We start from the raw sequence: 21244 nt of genomic DNA, 5'->3' as shown, positions 1-21244 counted from the left end.
TTACTTGAGTGAGTGCATACTGTAATCAGGTCCTTTAGAAATGCCTGTAAAATACGTGTTTCTACTGAAAGAGCCTACTGAGGTTTGCAGTCAGTGCAGGATCCTGGCAAAGTCAGGGTGGTTAGCCAAAGAACCGCCTGGCGAAGGCGCAGGGTTCACTGTGTTTATTCTGAAGTAAAAACAAGTCATACCTTTCCTCATTGCTTATTGGCACAGATGTCTCAGTTCTGAACACATCTGGGGTTTTTTTTCCAGGGAAACCTAAGCAAAGCAAATAGAAGCTCAGTGAGTGACTCAGAAGTCAGTCTCACTTATACCATCCTCATCAAACCCCTGTCAATCTCCTTAGGTCTCAGAATAGCCATGAATCCATACATTTGTACTGCAAGAATGTTGTCTAGTCCCTCTGTACCAGTCAGAGCCAAACCCACTTCAGGTCCTTTAAGTGGTCCCCCGGGGGTGTGTCTGGCACACAAGAGTGGATTTTCGAGAAACAGGAGGGGTACAGTGGTTGTGTGCAAGGCCAGGTGTGTGTGAGAAGGACTTCCCTCTACCTGCTAGTGTATGTGTGGGTAGTTAGTAGTTCATTAGAGTCAGCTCTCAGTTACTGGGTTTGCTAAGAATGAGGGCAAGAGCTTCAGAGCCTTTCTCGGCTGGGGGTGGTTCAGGCATACTTACCTCAGGAGAGTGCTGTGTCCTGAGGATTATAAAGAAACATGGGGATCTAACTCCACCTGCATCTATGCTACTTTGCCAAGGAGCTTCAAAGGGAGTATTTTTTGGATCTGGTAATCATGGCCCTTTCTTGGGAGCAGAAAGGTCTTGGTTGTAGTCTATTGTTTGAGAGCTGTTTCAAATGCCTGAACAGCCCTTGTAATAGGCAATGGACCCCAGTCCCTTTTCTTGTAGCAAAGGACCTTCACTTAGAGACAGTCACACACACTCCTGCCTGGGATGTGGATCTTGAATTCTGTCTTGCAAACAGCACAGCTGAACCTGAAAGGTTGGACTGCATGATCTTGGAGGTCTTTTCCAACCTAAGTGATTCTGTGAAAGGATGATGAGGGCTGCTTTTGTTTCCCTACAGCCTACACTCTGGTGGTGAGGGCACTGCTGGCAGATTAAAAAATGCAGGGCTCAAAGGCATTGCAATGAAAATGGTGTGAAGTTTGGGTCTCCCCTCTTCTTGCAGAAAAAATTCTGAATTATTGGGTGGGATCTTCTTGGTTTTTCCATTCAGGCAGACCCATCATTTACCATGATGTAGAATTTTTTACAACAGCGTGCAGAGGCAAGAAAGCTTATGTAAGGCTGCTGCAAAGCAGATGAGGCTGGTCCACTGCTGGCCATTTTTTAAAATAAAAGTTGTGAGTTCTGCTCTGGTTTTTTGGAAGGCTCAGTGTAGACTGTGAATACTTTTGCAGTGCAGGAAAGTAACCTAAGTAACAGGAGGAATGGGATTTCAGGTGTATGTTTTTCTTTAGCATTGGCAATTGACCAGGTCAGGTGAATCCCTCTTCCAGCATACTGGGGAGTAGGTTTGAGGCCACACCTCTGCCTTTCCAGAGACCACTGAGCAAAGAGTGATCTGAATGCCAAAGGTGGGTGGAGGGGCCACTCTTCACCTCCCATGTACAAGCTGTTCCATTATGCAAGGAAGGAATCATGATTTATGAAGGATTAGGGGGATGAGGGAGAGAGGGAAGACAAAGAGCAAGTGAGTGCATGATTGCATAATCTCCTGGCTGGCACCCTGATGTTGGAGGTTAGAGGAAAAGCCAGCAAGGAACCCTGGCTATTAAAGTTTTGCATCCTATCTGAGGAGTGTTTAATGTCAGACCAATCGCCACCCAGATTTAGCTGATCATTAACTAAAGGCAGCTGAGTTTGTGTAATCACTTTCTGACACTAACATCTGACACAGATTCAACAACTACCATTGTCTATCAAGGCTTTCTTTAACTTTTGAGATAGCATAACTGGGAGGCAACCCCACTTGTAACCAGGAGATCTGAGACACTCAGCAACAGTCCCAGGCTGAGGCACAAAAGTGCCCAGAAGATCAGTTGGATCAGTATTTGAATCCATGCTTTGTATTTTACAGTGCTAAGAGGAAGGAAGGAGACGCAGCTAAAGAGATTATTTAGGACATGTGGGACTGGGCATGTGTGTTGAAAAGGCTCCAACAGCTGCAAAAAGCAGCCATATGCCATTTTTGAACACAGGCAGACAAGAACCCGAGCTCTACGTGTTCTCAGAGCCAACACTGGGCTGCTACACGAGACATCATCTGCTTGGCATGTCCCTACTTACACCCTCTCCTCATCTCCATCTCTCTGGCTCACCAGAACTTTGACATTGCTAAACAGTCTGACAGTTTGCCCAAATGTCTTATGATTAATCTAATACAGTATTTTTTTTACTGGTGACAACCAGCCTCTCAAACTGCAATTATTGGTAAAACTGTTGCAAAATGCAGTGAATTTCTGGTCAGGTTCAACATGCCTGTTTGTATAGGGCATGGAACATCTGGACAGTAACTTCATCAGGACTCATGTACAACATCGCCATATAAATAAAACCCCAAAGCCATGCAGGATTAAAACTTTTAAAAGTTGGAGGAAGGCCACCGTGAAAACTGATGAAAACATCCTGTCAAACCCCATTCTTTAAGTTACTGCACAACAATGTTTTGTTTTCAAGTATATGACCTTCCTCTCATTAGATTATTTAAAGCTCTCAGTGTACACAGAAATTATTCACACTTCCTTCCAGGCATGATTGCATTTTATGGCCTTATCTGTTGTTTTGTAAATGTCTCTTTTTTTTTCATTCTCTTCTGATGTTTTTCTGGAAACCATACACTTCATACTAGACATCAAAGCTGTTCCTCCAGAAGCAGTGCTGTGGGCAGCAGCATTGCTTTTCCGAATGCAGGGCATACTGCAGCTCCCACCAGGAGAGCCATTTCAGGCTAACAGCCATCTCAACAAAACAGTAAGGAAATACTACGTGCTAAAACTAGTGCAATGGAAGTGAGAGCAGCCAAATAAGGCACTGCTTTTCATCACTGCCTCATTGGAGAGAAATCGTCTTGTAGCATCCCTTCTTTAAAGGGTTTTACTCAGCTGAGCTGTCCCGTTGCCCTAACAGTTGTTTGTATAAAATAATGTGAAGATTTGATCCACCCTCACAGTATAGCTAAAAGCTAATTTGGCTTAACCTCTTCCCCTTACATACTGAAGCCCAACACAAGCATACAGCAGGAGGGGGTGTCAGAGACAAGATGCATTTGTGATTCAAATTGAAAGCGATATTCTATGAAGTGGGGGAATGATTATTTGGATTTTCAATTTCAAACAAGACTGCATGAAATCACATGGGGAGTTGAAGAAACCAAATTTTTACTCATCATCACAAGAAAGCAGATTTTGATGCATTACATGCAGTGTTTGGTGTAGTGCCAGTCCCGTGGAGGCTTCTCTGGGTTGTTTTCTTGCTAATCATATTTATCTTATCATTTATCATTGCAAGTTCTGCCCTAAATGGAACACCTTTTTAAAGATTTGCTTTTTATATCAAACCAATGGCTGTGACCTTCAGAATGTTGTACAGTGGTGGGGTTTTTCATTGGTCTGCTTAAGGAAGCATATTTTCTCATCTCTAGGATCTTCTACTACATTTTAAGGATAGTTTTTGCAGCAGAAGAAATTAACTTTAAACCAGTTATAAGTCTGAAACCACATAGTCACAAACATTATTCCTCTGTTTTATCATTTATAGCTTGGAAGATGTAACAACAAAACACGTAAAATGCAAAAGAATTTTTTTTTAAACCTTTCTACATGTGATCTTTCATTACAAATTACTGCTTTATTTTCAATTAATATTTTATTAAATATTTTACGGTAACACTTTCCATAAAATCAGTAAGAGTTTCTGAAACCTTTAAAAAGCTGTATATATATGGTGAATTAATATGTATTGCCAAATATTGAAGCACATTTGTTTCAGACACCCCCTCTGGCCAATGCTCTGACCTGCAGATGTTAAAAAGGTGATGTGGAAGCCAGATTCTTCTAGCTATTACATTTAACTACAACATGTTTGCTATGGGAGTTCGCAATTTTGATACAAGTGTTCAGTTACTTTTCTTATATGAAAAGACAAATCTTCAGCTGCTGTTGCTGTTGGTAAGAGTTTTGTTGTTTTACAAGTGAGGATGTGGTTCAGTATGGAATATTCTGCCTCTTCCCCCACCCCAAGGTCCAGATCTCCGCAGTGAATGGCACTGTAGGCCATCGCCTGATACTGAACAACTAAGGAGAAGGAGAAAAGGATTTAAGTAGTCCATTTTTGCAAGGGATCCACTTAATGCAATATTTTGCTGCAAGGATTTGGTGTATTTTTCCCAAACATTCTAGATAGGATAATTTTTTTTCAGGCTTTGGGGCAGAGTAATCTCAAATTATATGGTGATCTTGAACAGCGAGGCCTTGTACAGACCCATTCAACAATGTGAATTTAGATTTGTGGCAATTTCCTTTCTGCATTGCTTTCTCAAGGCATTTGCATCCTTGGCAAGCATTTCAACAAGTGTACTTAGAAGTTTAACTTTAGTTTTAGGGGTTATTTATAATCTCATGTCTGAGTAAAATGGTAAATCTTGATGAGCAGACATTAATGACTGCTGATTGCTGATTAAGATCTTGTACTTTCTAGATCACCTCAAGTGCCTAAAACATTTGTTACTTGCTGTTGTTGTTCTTCTTATTTTATTCGGATTTTGTTTCTGATTCTCTGGTATTTATTGCCACTATCTCTGGATAGCTGTGTATTATTTTAAACCCTGGTTCTCCTTTTCTTTCTCAGATTAACACAGGAATCCCTAACAAGGCATCAGAGTTGCTGTTGAGGCAGTGCTCAGAATTTTGTGCTGTTTCTGGAGGAAGAAGAGTGCTGCACTTCATGGGAACAGTAAGGAAGCAGCAGGTCTCTACTACTCCTACGTGCTGTCTTAGATCCATTGCAGCATCTTCCTACCTCAGAGCAGCTCTGGGTCCAACACTGCCAAGATCTAGAACTAGAAAATAGACTGCAAATCCAAAAATAGTAGGATTTGATCTAAAACAAAGTAACATAATCAGCATATTTGTCACTACTTTTCTTACTGTATTATTTCTGACTTCCTAGGTTGCCTAACTACTTTGAAGAGCAAAAGGCAGAGACCTTGGAAACTGCTTTTTATTTGTTCTGACTTGTGTGAGATACATACAGAAGACAAGTGTCCATTTGAAAAGTTAGAATTTACATTTTAAAAGTTACACAGGTGACACACTATTTTTACTGACATTTAATTTTAGATGATTTCAAATTACCTTAGAAATTGATAGGTTGGTGCAGTCCTATATCTTATAAAAAACTAAAAGAGACAAAAGTTTACTAATGATTGCTATTTATTTTGTTAAGTCAATAAAAAGTGCATAGTACAAGCCCTTTATCCCAATCCAAGTACTCAGTAAAAGATTACTAGGAAACTGCAAATGGCACAGATGATTTTTTGTTTGGCATATTCAGATATTTTAAACCACCGATTTACATCAAGTACATGACATCATCACTCTTCCTTTTTCAATCATGAATATTACAAGGCTAAGTGATCTGCAGACAGTGCATGAATACATATGACTTCTCCTTTCAGAGTATAGTAATTGTGTTAAGCAGACTCTAAAAAGACTATTGTTTTAACAAAGTTAAGGTATAATTGTAAAATTCCCTCCCTATTTCCCAAGTTGCTACGACTTGCATCTCTTACTAACCAAGCTTAAAACCATCACTACAGAAAGGATCATATCCTGGAGCTTCGCATACCACTAATCTCTTCCACACCTCGAAATTTACCATAAACATCTGTAACCATGATACAATTATTTAATCACAAATTACATCACTAAAGGCCAGATTTCTGCCACCCTTACTAAAGCTGCTACTAGTACATTATCTCAGAGTAGTTCCACAAACTTCAGTGCAACTACTTGATGAGTAAGGCACTATTTAACACAAATAAGAGTGGCAAAATACAGTCCTATGGTTAGTTACTTTTATTTTAATTAATAGTGCTAATCTGAAGGTTATATCTTGGAGAGAGTATCTGAATTTAAAAAGCATACATTTTGATGTGGGATAGCGGCCTGGCTCTTTAGTAAAACATTTTACAATAAAATATTTCCGATGTTTTTTTCTTTTACATAGAAAATTTAAAATAGCAATTTACATGAGGAAAGCATACATGTATAAAATCACTGGGACAATTAGAGGAATTTCAAGCAAAGACAGTTCATTTATAGGTAAACCACAACATTCCTCTGAACAAAAAGTTCATTTGCCAAGACTCTTAGAGCTGGGTGCACATGGTAAGTTTCATAAATGCATAAACAGACATTTAAGTGAGACTGCTCCTCACAAGTGAAAGTGCTCCTGTAAATCTCACCAGCTTCCAACAGGATGAGGAGTAGTGCTCTGTCTGAATAGAAGCCTGTTTCAGCTGGCTTTTTAATCAATTGGAAGCTTGTTTCATGCCTCCACTAGTGAAGAATTCTGGCCAAAAATCCTTGGAGAAAAAAGGTCAGTGTGGGAGATTATATATGTTTCCTTGTGGGTTCAACAAAATGATGTTGTATTACTTGTTCTGAACGGTATCCCAAACATAAATGTACATGGAAGGCAAAAAGCATGCCCAGGCAGAGTGCTTGTCCCAGTGACATCTTTACACAGTGTTTGTGGCCTGTACATTATTAGATGTAATGGGACAAATTCTCTCAGCTTCTCTCCTGTAGTTTCATTGCTTTACCTGGCACTGCATTGATGTCACTGAGAGCACCTGGCCCAATCTTCTTCTTCTTCTTTTTTTTTTTTTAAATTTGATTTTTTTACACATGCTCCCATGCTTGGGAGCATACTATTCCATAGAAATTCAAAGGTCAATTACATCAAATTACAGAAGCCTTTCTTCAGGTCTACACTGTACCTTTCCAAGGAGGCTTAGCTGGCTCACCATTTACCCTGAAGAGCAAAACGCTGCGTCTGTCAGCCATGGGATCTGATGTGAGATTTTTGTTAGAGCCCGTTAATACAAACCTTTTTGAACTTTAACAGTTAGTTCCTTCATCTCCATAACTAAAGTCCTCATGAAATAAAGGTTCATACAGTAAGGCTTTGAATTCCCGTATGTCTGTTCTACTGACCTTTAACAAAAGAAGCTTCATGTTGGTAACATAAAAATGTTCTTTACATTATTCTCATCAATTTTTCAAATTGAACAAGAAAAATATACAGTGTTGCTTTTCTGTACATCTTTAAAATGTTCTTAAATTAATGTACATAAAAAAGTAATTCCCATTTGCCATAATGGGAGATGTGCACAGGTGCGTGCATAGCCACACATACACACACTTAAACATACCACACATACACACAAATATTAGAGGGAGGAGACATGCCATATGTAGTCACCTGCAAGTTTGTTATTCTACAATTACAACTAGTAGATAAGGATGAAATGTTAAGAATTGCTGATAACATACAGGTGAATAAACCTGAATAATCCAATACATGTTGTATACCAAAAGTTGATAACCACGGTAACTTCTTGGTATGACTTCATCCTGTCCAATATACATTACATCATAGCCAAAAACTTAAGGTACCAATTACGAAAAGAGTATACCAGGACAGAAAATTCTAGCAAGTTTTTCTTACTAAATTTCTCTTTTGATAAAGTCTATAAGTAAGCACATCTGGGTTTCGAATATGTTTTTTTGACAACATATTGAATAAGACAATTTATTAATGAACAAGGCTAAATTAACTTCTTTTTTGGTGGTATAATCTTTTGTACAAAGTTCCCAATATATAAATCAAAGCTTTGACAGTGGCAATCGTCATATTCACTTACATGTGCACGCACACACACAGAGTACAATTCTAGTGGACAATCCATGCTTTTGCCAGCAACCCTGAAAACTGTGTTAGTGGTCCAAAGACCAGAATAAAAGCTGCTCTGAACCCAGGGCAAATATAAAACAATTTCTGTTTTTCAGCACATAACTAAGTTAATACTTCCAACCATAATACAACTCTCAAAATCATACTGGAGAAGAAATATGAATTAATCTGAAGAAAGGTCAGTAACCTTCCATTATTATGGATGGAGTGGGATTTTCTTTTTCTTTCAATGCATATCAGAAATCACAGCAAAGAAATTAAGATCACTGTAACAGAAAGAGACTGAGTGGAATGTCCACAGTAACAGCAACAACCAAAAAACCCCTGCAATGCCTTACCATTATTCAAATTACAATGTAATAGGAATTGTAACAATATACAAAGCAAAAATTAACTTAAAATTGAAGTCACTAAAAGCAGTTCATGAAAATTACTGCTGAATGATAATTCTGCTCTATATAAATGAGAAAACAAAAGCGTATTGAGTGAGGTTTAGGAGTAATCTGGTCACTTCGTTCATTTGGTCGTGCAACGTTTTAGCTGCTGAACTTTTCCAATACTGAATGCTCTAGTCTACTGGTGGGGCTGGTGGTTCTTGTCCCTTGGGAGAAGAAAGAAAGAAAAGATTAAAAAAAAGCAGGTACAGAATTAGAAACAGTGCTTCACATATGAGGATTTAGCAATGAAAGAACTCAGAAGCATTACATTGTGTTTTCTTTTATAGCTTTTCAATATCTCTTAAATGATTAGAGTAAATGAGCATCAAAAAACTATACTTTTTCCTGTATTGATTGAGATTTTTCCATAATCCCACATCTAGGACAGAGATCACCGTTCTCAGTATCATGCTGTAATTTTGTTTACTGACTTCTCTTAAAGCTGTGCTTGTCCCCTTTCACCTAAAAAGGCAGGAGGCAGTTTCAACCAGGGACTGACAATGTCCAGAGGACATTATGGCCCATACTTAGTCACCTGTAACTGCTCCATCCTACAGCAGGCCTCACACTTACAACCTTCATGATTCTACTTTCACTTTGGTTTAACTCAGTCTAATTTTCAATGGAGTTCCAAGAAAATATAGGGAAAAAAACAGAAGAAAAAAATTACTTTGAGAAAGTCTGTATTAAACCAAAATAGATTTAAGTTATTATAGAATCTCCCTGCAGGGCACTTGAAGATGCACTTACATTGTGTTGGCTGGTTGGCTTTCCGGCTGTGTTTGATCCTCTTAGATTACTAGGTCTCAGTAAGAACAAGACAAGTGCAATCACCACCCAGGCCATCATTATCATGGCAAAGCTGATGCCATTGTCACCGGAGGAGTTTGGTCCTGGCACTACAGACAAGGAAAACTCAAGTTATAATAGAGTAACAGCAGAGTTCTTTTCGCCAAGTGAAAACAAAAATTCAATCTCAGAAAAAATCCCAGAAATATTTTTCAATGGAGTGTTCTGATTAGTCCCTCATTTTGGCTTTGAGACAGTAATACGGTTTTTTATCACATTTCTTATCCATTTAAAAAGAGAATCATCTATTTCATAATATTTCACTGGCATTCTCAGAATTATCATGAATATTTCTTAGTTCATATTAACTCCTAAGGAACTGGAGATGATAAACATACTCTTCACATTTTAAGATATCAAACCTGATTTTTAAGAAATCAAACTTGGTGCAAAATATATTTATGTAGGAAACCCCCCCATACATACACTGGTCTTTGTTTTTTGCCTCAAACAAACAAAAGAATAAGGCTAAACTGATGAAAGCTTAAGCTCCATTGTTAGGCCTTACAGAGACAACATGCTAATTCTAGCAAGAAGGAGCAAACTAATGGTAATCAATTTCTTGACTACTCTAAGTTATTTCTTGAGAGTTTGTTTAAAGATGTTTCAGTGTCAATATGCCAGATCTCCATGACTGATCATCTGGGTCATGTGGTATTTCTGCTAGCAACATATCTGCCAGCAGGGGAAAAACTGCTGCAGAGATACATTACGAAGTGAAGCCCAGGAACACAATATAAAAATTTTACACCAAATTTCCATACAGAATACCTGAAACATCAACACGCGGAAGTAAATTTAAGAAAATACCCTCAGGCTGGAAATGGCTGGTTGATCTGTATGGATCAAGAAACTCTTGCAAATACACATTTTAAAACAACTTTTCTCCTCTGAAACATAATTTCAAGTAATCAAACAGTAACTAATCTTGTCAGCTGAAGTGTAAACCCATGTATCGCTAATTACCTATAGTACTTACATGAATCCATTTATCATAGTGTCTAAAGGCCTAACATCTTCATTAATGATCTAGATGTTCAATTAATACAGAGCAATTAGTACAAAGCTAATATAATAATAAATAACGTTCAGAAAGAGAAAAAATGTTCTACTTTATTACTCAAGATGAAAATTTTAACATCCAGAAAATTCCACAGAGATACTTATATCTGTCATATTTTCCAGTTGTCTTATGTGGATCACCTGATTATGGAGCCAAGTCTGGATTCAGCACTGGTTGGATTGTTCTTATTTAACATTTACTTGATAACTTATACCTGCTGGAATCATTTCTTTGAAGATTAATGCTGATACCACAGAACCACCCTCATTGTTGCCATCCTGGGTAGCATTGCTAACAGAGGCTCTTCCATGGAAAGGATTTGTTCATAACACAGCAGAAGAGCCCTGCAGGGAAGCTTACAGCTATGCCATTCTCCACATTGATGCTCTGGGAATAAGGCTTCCTGAGTTGGGGCTGTTGGACTGATGTCCTTTACTGACATCACATGCACTCAAAAATGTCAAAGAAGAAAAAACCCCATACATTGTAGAAGTTCATGCTTCTCACAGTACAAACACTACCATTAACATGTATGAGCAAATGAGACTGCTTTTGCCTTTTAAATGTCCAAAATATAGACATTTCAAAGCTCGAGAAGTTGCTAATATAGAGGAATTTTATGATTAGAATTATGTGCAATTACAAGTGAGTATGGTGGCCAGTGAACATACATCACAAGGAACAGAGAGTTTTCTGTAAGACAAGTCCCTAGTACCACAAGAACCACTTTATGTTAGGGTGACCAAACAGGCTTCTGCCAGAATGCATTGTTCTGTTATGTTAATCTATCCCAGTTTGGATTCCCCAGTTGGCTGTTGGCCTCCACCCCTCGTCACTCCCCCAGAGCTTCTCCATTGGTCCCTGTTCCCTAATCCTGCCTTTTCCCTGCCCCCGGATAAAGCTGTGGGCTTCGGGATCATGCTGGTATTTGCCTCTCCAACCTTTGACAGTGTAGCAGCAATAAATGCTCCTGCTGGAACGCACCCAAATGCCCTTCTTGACTCTTTGCTACCGACTGTAATACTGAACCCACCCGTGCGCTGTGGGTGCACGCGGGACCCCACAGAGCCAAGCAGGGATGCTATTAAGTGAGAATTATTTTGAAAATCTGAGTGAATAACAGGCTTTCTGTATGAGGAGAAGGCATAGTGCACAGAAAATAAATAAGAATGCTACAGCCTTTAATTCACTAAACTCTTACACATTTCATTTTGAAAGCATATGGAATTGTGAAGGTAAGACTTTAGACCTTCAGTTTTGTTGACCAAAATATTATTATTATCAGCAGCATATATATCAATATTTTAAATCTTGGAAAATCTTTATATATGCAGTCCAGGAGTCTAGCATATAATTTGGCAAGAAAAGAACAACTGCTTTATTTTGGGGCTTCCAGACAACACTAATAGCCACTCTGAGACTACCTTCAGCAACAAGTAAGAAGGCCTTAGGTGCTTGCTTTGGCGAATATGTTTGGTAGAAGACTGAAAATTTAGATGACTTGTTAGTCAGAACTCCCCATAGAATACAGAGAAATGGATTTGTCCAACTGCCATGTGAAATTTTTGGTGAACATTAGTGCACTTAGGGTCTGTGGTTAAACAAAAGTTGGTGTAATCAAATGATGCCAGATCAGGACACGCTACAGGTCAGGGAAGGGAGCAGAAGGGACCGCAGAGGGAAACCACAGGTGTTCATTGCAAGACACAGTTTTTTCCAGCCTGCATTGTAAGATGGTTCAGATGGAACCAAACGTGCTGAAACACGTTCTGAACTATGTTAAGCAAGACAATAGCTGATCCAACTGGCCCTGCACTACCTACTCAAGGCATGCCAGACACTCAGACACAACCATGATTACACTTTTCAAGAACCGTTAAACCCACATCTCTCAAAAATGACTGTGTGCTTTAATAAGGACATGAGATATTTCAGAATCTGTTACTTTAATCTCTTATGGAGAAGAGGATAAGCAATGTTTCACAAAGCTGGGGTGAATCCAACTTTTCAAAACTTTGCATCACAAATCAAGAGAACAGACAAGAAGCCATTTCAGCTACTGGAAGCAGTTATATGTAGGAGACAACAATCTTGCTACAAAGACCTCCATCCCTGAGATCATAAAATAATCTGATAAAACCATCTTATGGATAAAGAACAGTTGAGTGAAGCTAAAACCAAGCAGGATGGAATTCATTGTGATGGGCAGAAGAAAAAAAAAATCTTGTTTTTAAGAGTTCACAGCCACAGTGCCTTTATCTATAACTGGTATTTTTTTTTGCAGGTAATTTAGAAGTCATGTTTTGATTCCTTGAAGAATAAAGGTTATCCTCTAAGAGCCCCTGTGGATGGTATTTTCTAATATTTCCAAATGGAGAGAAGATTGTCCTGGTCTGAGATGAATGATCAATGATCCTGCTACCACGCATTTTGATGGATGGATCTGGTTATTAATCTCCAGTGCCCAGGAGACACCAACTAGTACAGAATGTAACAGTACATATTCCCATGGCACTAAGTGACATGACATACAGTCTCTAACCTACCTTTCGACGCAACACTGAATCCAGCCCAAGGTCTTTATTTTCAGAGTATCTGGTACCCTGGGTTTGGCATACATATATATCCACACACTTCTGAATGATGCCTGTGAGCAGTTCTGGCCCTGTGGTTACCTGGAATTTAGTTTTTTTTACAGCATGGCTGAATTATCTCTGTGCAAAGAAAGCTTTATGAGGAGCTGGTCTGAGATTGTGAGATTAGCTCCCATGGGTATTAATGACTATGGTGAATCCTATCTGTTGCTTCATGTAGGAAATACAGTTTTTGGACTTGCTTTTTCCCACGGAATCAGAGACTATGCCACGCAAACTCGTCTTCTCTCAGAGAAAAATGGGAAGGGGAAAAAAAAAATCTTTTGTGACAGATGTTTGCAGATTCATTTGAGGTCCTAGAAGGCAGTCAAAGCTATTAAAATTATGAGTTTGGTAAAAACAGTTTTTAAAGATAAAAGGTCAAACACTTCCTCATGGTGCAACTGAAATCTCAATAATACAATATTAAAACTATTAAGTGCCCATGTTAATACCCTTACATGAACTTAGTTCTCCTCCTAAAGTGCAGTTTTTCCTTCAGAGTGAGGCTGTACTCTAAAGAAAGGAGAGATTTCATTTCTTTTACTGTAAAAGTGTATTCCATGTGGTGCTTTTTGTCTGCCCTCTCACGGTAGAAATACCTTCTTTTGGACTACAAACAGATTGACCCTGGTAAAAACTGTTAAATATCTGCATGTGGAAAGGCAAAATCATGCTCTCTGACTTGTGTGTCTTCTTTTCACAGTGCTTAAAGCCTTGCTTGTTCTGTGAAGGAAAGGCATGAAACTGTATGGAGAGAGGTATTTTAGAAGTGAATCATCAAGGAAGACAAAGAACCCGTGGGACCTTCAGCAGATAATGCCTGCAAGCTGACACTCTCAAAGGCAGGGATAAGGAACCTGAAGAAAGCCGAAAAGGACTTGAGCAGAGGCAGGGAGAAGGGAATTCCCAGAAAAGGGAGGAAAGAGTTGGCAGACATTTCATGCTGTTTGGTTAGGCTGCTGTGACTGCCCTAGATGAGTACAACTCAAGATGAATCACAGATATGTATTCATTTTAAATTGCATAAAAATTTGGAAGTAGAGTAGACAACATCTGAGACAGTCATCTCTGACCACATTACAACCTAACAGAACACTGAGAATAGTGCTGAAAATATGAATGTGGTAAATGGAGGTCACAACATCTGGGAATTGCTAGAACACAGAAAAAACTCAGGCAGTAGCCCCTCATTTCCTTTGACACGGAAGGCTGACTGTGAAGGACCATGAGCCATCAGAGTAGTACCAGCTGGGATCCTCCCTAGGCTGGGTGAACCGCTGATGTTGCAACTGCCAGACGTCAGAGAACTTCTGTGCTCCACTTGCATTAGACAGAATTCAGAAAAGAATTATCACTCTTTTTCCTCATTTCAAGGCAAACTCTGTTGCTGCCTGTTCCGAGCTTCCCTTCCCCCTCCCCAAGACACTTGCCTCTGCCATGTGCTCTGAACTCCTTTGTTCCAAGCAGGGGCAAACCCAAATGTAACTCAAACTCTTTAGCAGTGTCTGATTGGCCGGTCACCCCGGGTCCGCCCCCAGTTCCCCCCTTTCCCTTCTCTGAAAAAAAGAAGGGCACAAGAGGGGGCCTGCCCTCTTTGGCTTGCACCCTTTCTGGGAACATCTGTGTGTTTCTGTTTCTGTTTGAAAGCTTCTAATTGCAGGAATTAGGCAAGCTGGAAGCTCTATTTCTCCCTCTTTGTTTCTGCTGGTTGTATCAGCTTTGCAGCTACTGTTTGCCGCTTTTAGAGCTACTGAAATGCTAGATTGCCCGTGCTGCCTCTCTAGGCTGCCCGAGGCTTTCTAAGGCATTGAACTACGAGCCTAGCTGGTAAAAAGCTGTAAGTATCTCCACAAAACTCTAAGATCTTCTGATTTGCTGAGCATTAACAATCCCAACAGAATATTAAATGTGTTGCCTATTGAAAACTTACAGCGGTTTTTTTCTGCAAGGCACCCACTGAAATTGAGGGAATGGTCATCAGACTCTAACACATGCTTTAATGTCACAGCAGATATTCTGATGGAGAACCAGCAGACGAACAGCCATCAAGCAGAGTGCCCAAATGCTTGTTGAAGTGGTGCTCATATCTTCCTGTACCTAGATCAGAAAGCACTAGTCCTGACCCTGGGAAACTCTGCAGAGACGTCACTGCGACATAATGGTGCCAACAACCATAAGTAAGAATTTATAGATAATAAAAAAGTGAGTAAGGGAGACCTGGTACTACTGCCTTGATATGGCTCCAAAAAACCTAAAATGAGCTGAAATCAAGGGTTGAAAAAACAAAGCATGCTCAGGAAGAATCAACAGAGGGTGTTTCTGAGAATTTCCAGCTGGTAGCAACAGCACAACACATGATGCTGCTGTGACATTGGCTGAACCCCAGCCCTACGTCTCCCAAAACAAAACCACATACGTCTCATCAGTTATTCCACAACCTTGCAACTTAAGAATCTGTGTATGACAACATTCCCAGCTGTGCTTCGAGAAGAAAGACCAAATGCCAGGAATGAGCAAATTGGTGGGAGTGAAACAAACTTGTTCATATCAAGATTCTGAAATGAGGAATCAAAGTCAGCAAATAACAGGAAATGGAGCTGTGGGACCTAGGGAAGAGGAGACCCACCTCAAACATAAGCTCATCACTGTACAACTCATAAAAACAGGATGAAGCAGTGGATAGAAGACTGGCTCAGAATTGTTTGAATATGTTTCTGAAACATCCTAGAAAGCTTCTTCAGGCTCAATCTGTTTATTTTTGCCTTTGACTCCCAGGGTCTTACAGACTGTCACAAGCACAGCATCACAGAAGCATCACAAAATAATGTGACAAATAGGCAGGCAGTGTCATTGCATCAGCAGAAAAATACCTTTGCTAGAACTAAATTTAAGGCAAGATAATAACATAGGAAAGGATTTACTATATAATTTTTGCTCTGGTTTTTGAAACAAACCACTGCTTTGGAACAATTGCTGCCAAATTGCTTGCATCTGCACAGACAGTTTGCAAGAATCTCAGAATGGAAAACTATTTGTTGCAAGCCATTCAAATTCCGACTATACTACAGCTTGGTAACGTGAAAGCCATCCCACAAGCTTTGTGCCCATACATATTAGAACTTACTACAGACTTACAGTCTTTAGTCTAAAAGCTTCATGAATACTGATGATCAAGACTCTCAAGGCATGAGTGAGAATGACCTACCACTGCTTGGTTTTGACCATGGACAAAAGAAAGATCCACACCCTGTCTGTGCCTCCTTCTAATATAGAAAATATTCTGCCTCCCATGAACCGCCTCTTTCCCTCTCCTACATGCCTATTATTTAAAAAAAGGCATAGAAGTCTAAGGTGTGGGAGACTAAAAAGTCTGCCCTTTGACAGGTTTATTTGGAAGAGGAGTGATGGAAGTCACAGACAGTGTAACTTGCAAAGCCCATAAAGAAAGAGCAAACCAGCAGCACTGTACAGCACATGAGCACCACACTGTCTTTTTCTCAGGGGTTATGTGGGACAGCTCAGTTTTCCCCCTTCAGCCCAGCATGGCACTGAATCTGGGACTGTTTCACACTGGCAGAGCCCAGTGCAAGTCTGAGCTGGATGCCTATCTCTAAAAACATTTTACAGGGGAGTGAAGAGGGAGGAACATGAGGGTGAATGAAGGCATGCACTCTCTCCAAGATGCTGGAAACCTTGCCTGCACTGTCCCTAGACCTGTAATAGATACAGGCACCAGCAGCTCTTGCTTACAGGAACACTGCTCAGGTGCTTGCTGCTCCCTCTAAACATTACAGCAGTCCTGATGCAAGCTGAGTGAGTTCACATGCTCAGCTGGTAAAGGGATATAGGAAAACCAGATCCATTTTATTTTTATTTATAAACATTTGACAATCTTCCCTCTGGCTCACGGAAAGCATCTCAGGGAGTATCTCAACGCCTCAGGGCATGCTTACATTACTGCATAACCTCCACACAGTTATGCTTCACTGCAGGTGCTGGTAATGTTTGACTGCCCTAGTACTGCTCACTGTTTGGGAGAGGTTTTTTGATGCATTTCACAGCAAATCCCAAGGAAGTGTACATATCAGCCCTCTGCTTCATTAACTACATGGGCACCAAATCAGCAGAGATGCAGTCATGGTGTATGTCAGCTTATGAGTCGGAGCTGGTGGGGTGCCTCCTCTTCCTCACAGTGGAGTAGAGGGGTCACAGTACTGACAGTCCATCACCCAGCCCCAGCTATGAACACGTGTCTGTGTGTCTGTGCTCAGTATCTAGTCTTCACTGGTTAGGCTGCTCTGAATCTGAGGAGGACAAATAAAGCCCCCTCCATATTTTCCCCTCTCATTCCCCAAACCATCCTATTTGGAGGCTAACAATCAGATTCAGTAAAACTTGGGACCTGATTAATGGTTATGCTGGTGAATTGATACCTCCAGGCTTCCCATCAATGCTGCTTCCAATGTACAAATGTTAATCTGCATCCCAGATCCTCAGAAATTACCTCCCCAGCATATCAATTTTATTACTGTAGTATTTGATTTAATGTAATATGTTCCTATAACATTAAATCAACTGCTGCATTTTAAAGACCAGGCAGACTGTATTTTAATTACTGCTGTTTATTTTACTTTTATGAATCTGATGTGAACAGTTACTCACATTCCTGAAGGCATTCTGTGTCTGTGCAGTACGACTGGGATTGTCTCAGCTAAAACAGAGAAAAAGAAAAGCATGACACTTAACAATACGTCTTGGTCGGCTTTTACTGAAATCATGATTTAATACAATGTCAGAGTAAAAGTTCATGTATAACTGATCCTTCACTGGATCACACTTGGCTTATGGTATGTGAAGAATCCCAGGTATGGAGACAGTTTCTGAACACTATTTACATAATACCTTTAAATCACCTGACTGCAGTGTTATTGCTTCCAATTCAGCCATTGACTACCTTCCAAAATGCAAGTAAAAAAAAAAAATCTGTAGTGCTATAGGAGCTGTTACAGATATACTCTCTACACATATTTTGGGATTCATAATGGATAGATAGATAGATAGATATAGATAACAGTTCTTATTGTTATCTAGATCAAGTAACATTAAAATCCTCTGTGATTACATCACAATAAATGATCAGACTGTGATAACGGTTATGCACAAAGAAGTTGAATTAATATTTCATATTTAAACTTAGTATTTTTTCCCCCCAGGACCTTTTTTTTTAAAGCAGGTTTTAATAGGTATTTTACTGGTTTTTCTCTTTACTGATGGGTAAAATTTAAAACATTTTTAGCAACTGTAATGACTGTTTGATTTACAGACTAGGTAAAATTGCCAACTGCAAGAAAAGTCAACACTGGCTAATCTGCAAATCAGTACAGCTATTTTACAGATGACAGAGCCAAAAAATAAAGACAAACATCACGTTCTTTATCAGGATCAGAGATGTTAAATAGATGAGATTTAATCTGCAGTACTATGGAAATAGATTCTGTCCTCTGCGTAGGTAAACTACATGGATTATTAGTAAAAGTTTTTAAAGGTACAGAATTGTTACACTGCCTTGGTTAGAAATGACATTTGCTTTTTCACAGGTTTTATGATACAGTTGTGTCATGAATCCCAACACTTTTTGTCACAACTGGCTAATCTGTTTATTACCAGTTAAAGAGAAGAAAAGATGATGCTCTTTATGTAAGAAATACATGAATCATTTCCCCAAAACCCATTTCCCCTTGTATTGGCATAACTGATTTAATGTATGTAGTCATATTATGCAAAACACATCAAGGAAAGATGAAGAACTGAAGAAGGAAGACATCTGGGAAAGTCTAAGCGCCTTCTTTTGTCATAAAGAGTGTCAATGACTGACACATTTGAGAAAGGAAAAAATTTAATTGGAGATTGATCACACTAATTCTTTCATTAATATATTAAGATCTACTAGCAAATTTACTGAGACTACAAAGAAGTCCCTTAGGAAGGAACTGCAAAGGCTGGATTTAACCTTGTTTCTAGTTAAAAACAGCATTGATGGAAATTCAAGCAGAATACTTCTCTTTATCTTACTAAAGGAAAAAAAAATCTATCAAACCATGCATATTTCCTGCTCTTCTTATATAAAAGCTCATTTTATTTTAAAACTTTGGAAGTAATTTTCAAAGGGGAAGTTTTATGTCAGCAATAGTATCCATTTGAAATATTCAAAAGATTTCCGAACTGGGAAAACTGGATATTGCTATACCCATGTTTTAAAGAGATCAGCAACATAATTATCTTCTGTTTGTATAGGAGTTTAATTCTGAGAGGGGCTTAATTCATAATCCCTACTTAAAACACAATTTACAGATATTCAGCAGAGAAGGATGACCAGAATTAAAATGGGCAACAGATATATGATCAGAAACATTGTACAAGCATCTCGTCTAGTTTGCCTAGACATACAACACTGCCTGGGGGTGTTCTAGCCACAGTATCAGTTATCCCTCATTCTAAGTCACACTCTATCCAAATACAACTTTTTAAAAGCTCTAGGATGGCTGGCTGAGCCAGGTAACAAATCTGTTTTCAACAGCTCAGTGAGAGGCTGCATATTGTCATCTTGCGATGAAAAACAGCAGCTCATGAAAAACGAGCAGCAGTAAAAAGAGGTTGTTCTTAATTCACTCGGGTCAACAAGTTCCTAACTGTGTAACCCAATATGAATCTGATTCCTTGTGGTCACTCATTTAGTGAAAGGACGAGAAACGATTCTGGCACAGGTATGAAACGCTTACGTAAATTGAATGGCTGGAAAGGTAATGCCTTTTGCTGGAACAAGAATGTTCCTTCTCCCAGTTAACTCTCTTTTGACAATTACACCCTTTACGGAACATAGCAACTCTTGGGAAAAACTGAATGTGCAACATTTCAATAGTAAGGTAATTGAAAAAAGAGCAATTATCAGGGACTGGAAATAAATAGTTCTTTGTATTAAGATTTTTCTAATCCAATGTGGAGGGGAAGTTTGGATGAAAGTTTGTGGAATAATGGTAAAAACTTGAACCAGACTTTACCTGTTCTCAACAAAACCCTCAAAAAGACTTCAAATACACTCAATGTTTTTCAGACTGGGAACACTACAGAGTTGATGAGAAAAATGAGAAGTAATTCTTCTAATATGTTAACTCTTAAAGACAATATTATTAACAATGATTTTGATTTTATTAATATTTCAGAGATCCTTGTGTCGTTGAAAGTGTGAATTTAGTGGAAGATTAATAGCTGACTGTCTGATCTGACATCTACTAAAGTCAGCAACAGCCTTTTCATCTTTTTCCATATATTCTAAAACAGACCCTTAAAAAGAACACAGAAATCAGGCGAGTTAAACATCAGGGCATATTCAACAAAAGAAGAAGAGAGTGAAAAATGTCACAAAATGAAATATTTATACTATTTCATTCCATTTAAATGAAAAGGATTATATCTGAATTTTAACCTTCTCTGTGCAGTTTGTCATTCAAATATAATAAATGGCTTAGTGCTTGTGAGCCAAACAATGAACTACTTTATCTTTTATCATCCAAAATGAAGTAAACATGAATTTTAAATAGCATGAAAGCTAGAAGAGAGCTAAAAAGAATCAAGAATTTTCAGTTTTAGACAGTACGAACTTGAAAACAATAGAAGTAAAAATACTAATTATAAATGTAAATTATTTAAAATACAACTGTGAACTTTCATTTCCTCCAAGTACATTTAAAGTCTTGAATAACCTAAGTTAAAGTAATTTAAATTAATAATCCCCAAACCACAAGAACTCTTGGCCAATAGGAATATATGGTTTCCATGAAACCCCTCGTAAGTTTTTGGAAGAAGCACAAGTGGCTGAATCACAGCAAATCAGTGCCCACTTACTGACATACTGTGAATGCAAACTCAACACAATACCAAGTTACTTCCAGTGGTAAGAGAAAAGGGCTCTCCCTCACTCTTTCCCCATGACACTCAAATTTTGCATTGCAAAAATAAAAAGGGCACATTTCAAATGGCTCGTAGTTCCAATTTGAAACAGTTCTTCCCTTCTTTTCCTTTTCCAAAATACACAGCTTTTAGCCCCAGTTCACACTAACACAACAGTGTTTAGATCCTGCTCCTTTGAGACAAGGACAGTTTTAACATGCCATCTTGTGGATCAACGGCATCCGCCCATCAAGCACACCTGAAACCTGTGTCCTGCTGCTCCTCTTACAACAGATGCCATGTTATGG

At 39.0% G+C, this 21244-nt stretch overlaps 1 protein-coding gene across 3 annotated transcripts in view; it reads right to left on the bottom strand.

Moving 5' to 3' along the window:
- Nucleotides 1-5228: 5228 nt before the first annotated feature.
- Nucleotides 5229-21244, bottom strand: part of SMIM14 (small integral membrane protein 14) — a 55577-nt gene continuing 39561 nt past the window's right edge. For 2 of the 3 annotated variants that reach the window (XM_039550533.1, XM_010401776.4), the window contains exons 3-5: nucleotides 17652-17700; nucleotides 9192-9340; nucleotides 5229-8605 (exon numbers count right to left, since the gene is read on the bottom strand). In XM_039550533.1, coding sequence (XP_039406467.1) covers nucleotides 8573-8605; nucleotides 9192-9340; nucleotides 17652-17700 — 231 coding nt within the window. In that variant the 3' untranslated portion in view covers nucleotides 5229-8572. Of the gene's footprint in view, nucleotides 8606-9191; nucleotides 9341-17651; nucleotides 17701-21244 lie in introns of those variants that run through there. The other variant, XM_039550532.1, reaches the window with a different exon arrangement.

The sequence above is a fragment of the Corvus cornix genome, chromosome 4 (genome assembly GCF_000738735.6).
Source record: "Corvus cornix cornix isolate S_Up_H32 chromosome 4, ASM73873v5, whole genome shotgun sequence".
Taxonomy (NCBI): Eukaryota; Metazoa; Chordata; class Aves; order Passeriformes; family Corvidae; genus Corvus; species Corvus cornix.
Note: the sequence above shows the minus strand (reverse complement) of the source record. Positions and strands in the feature narration are given on the sequence as shown.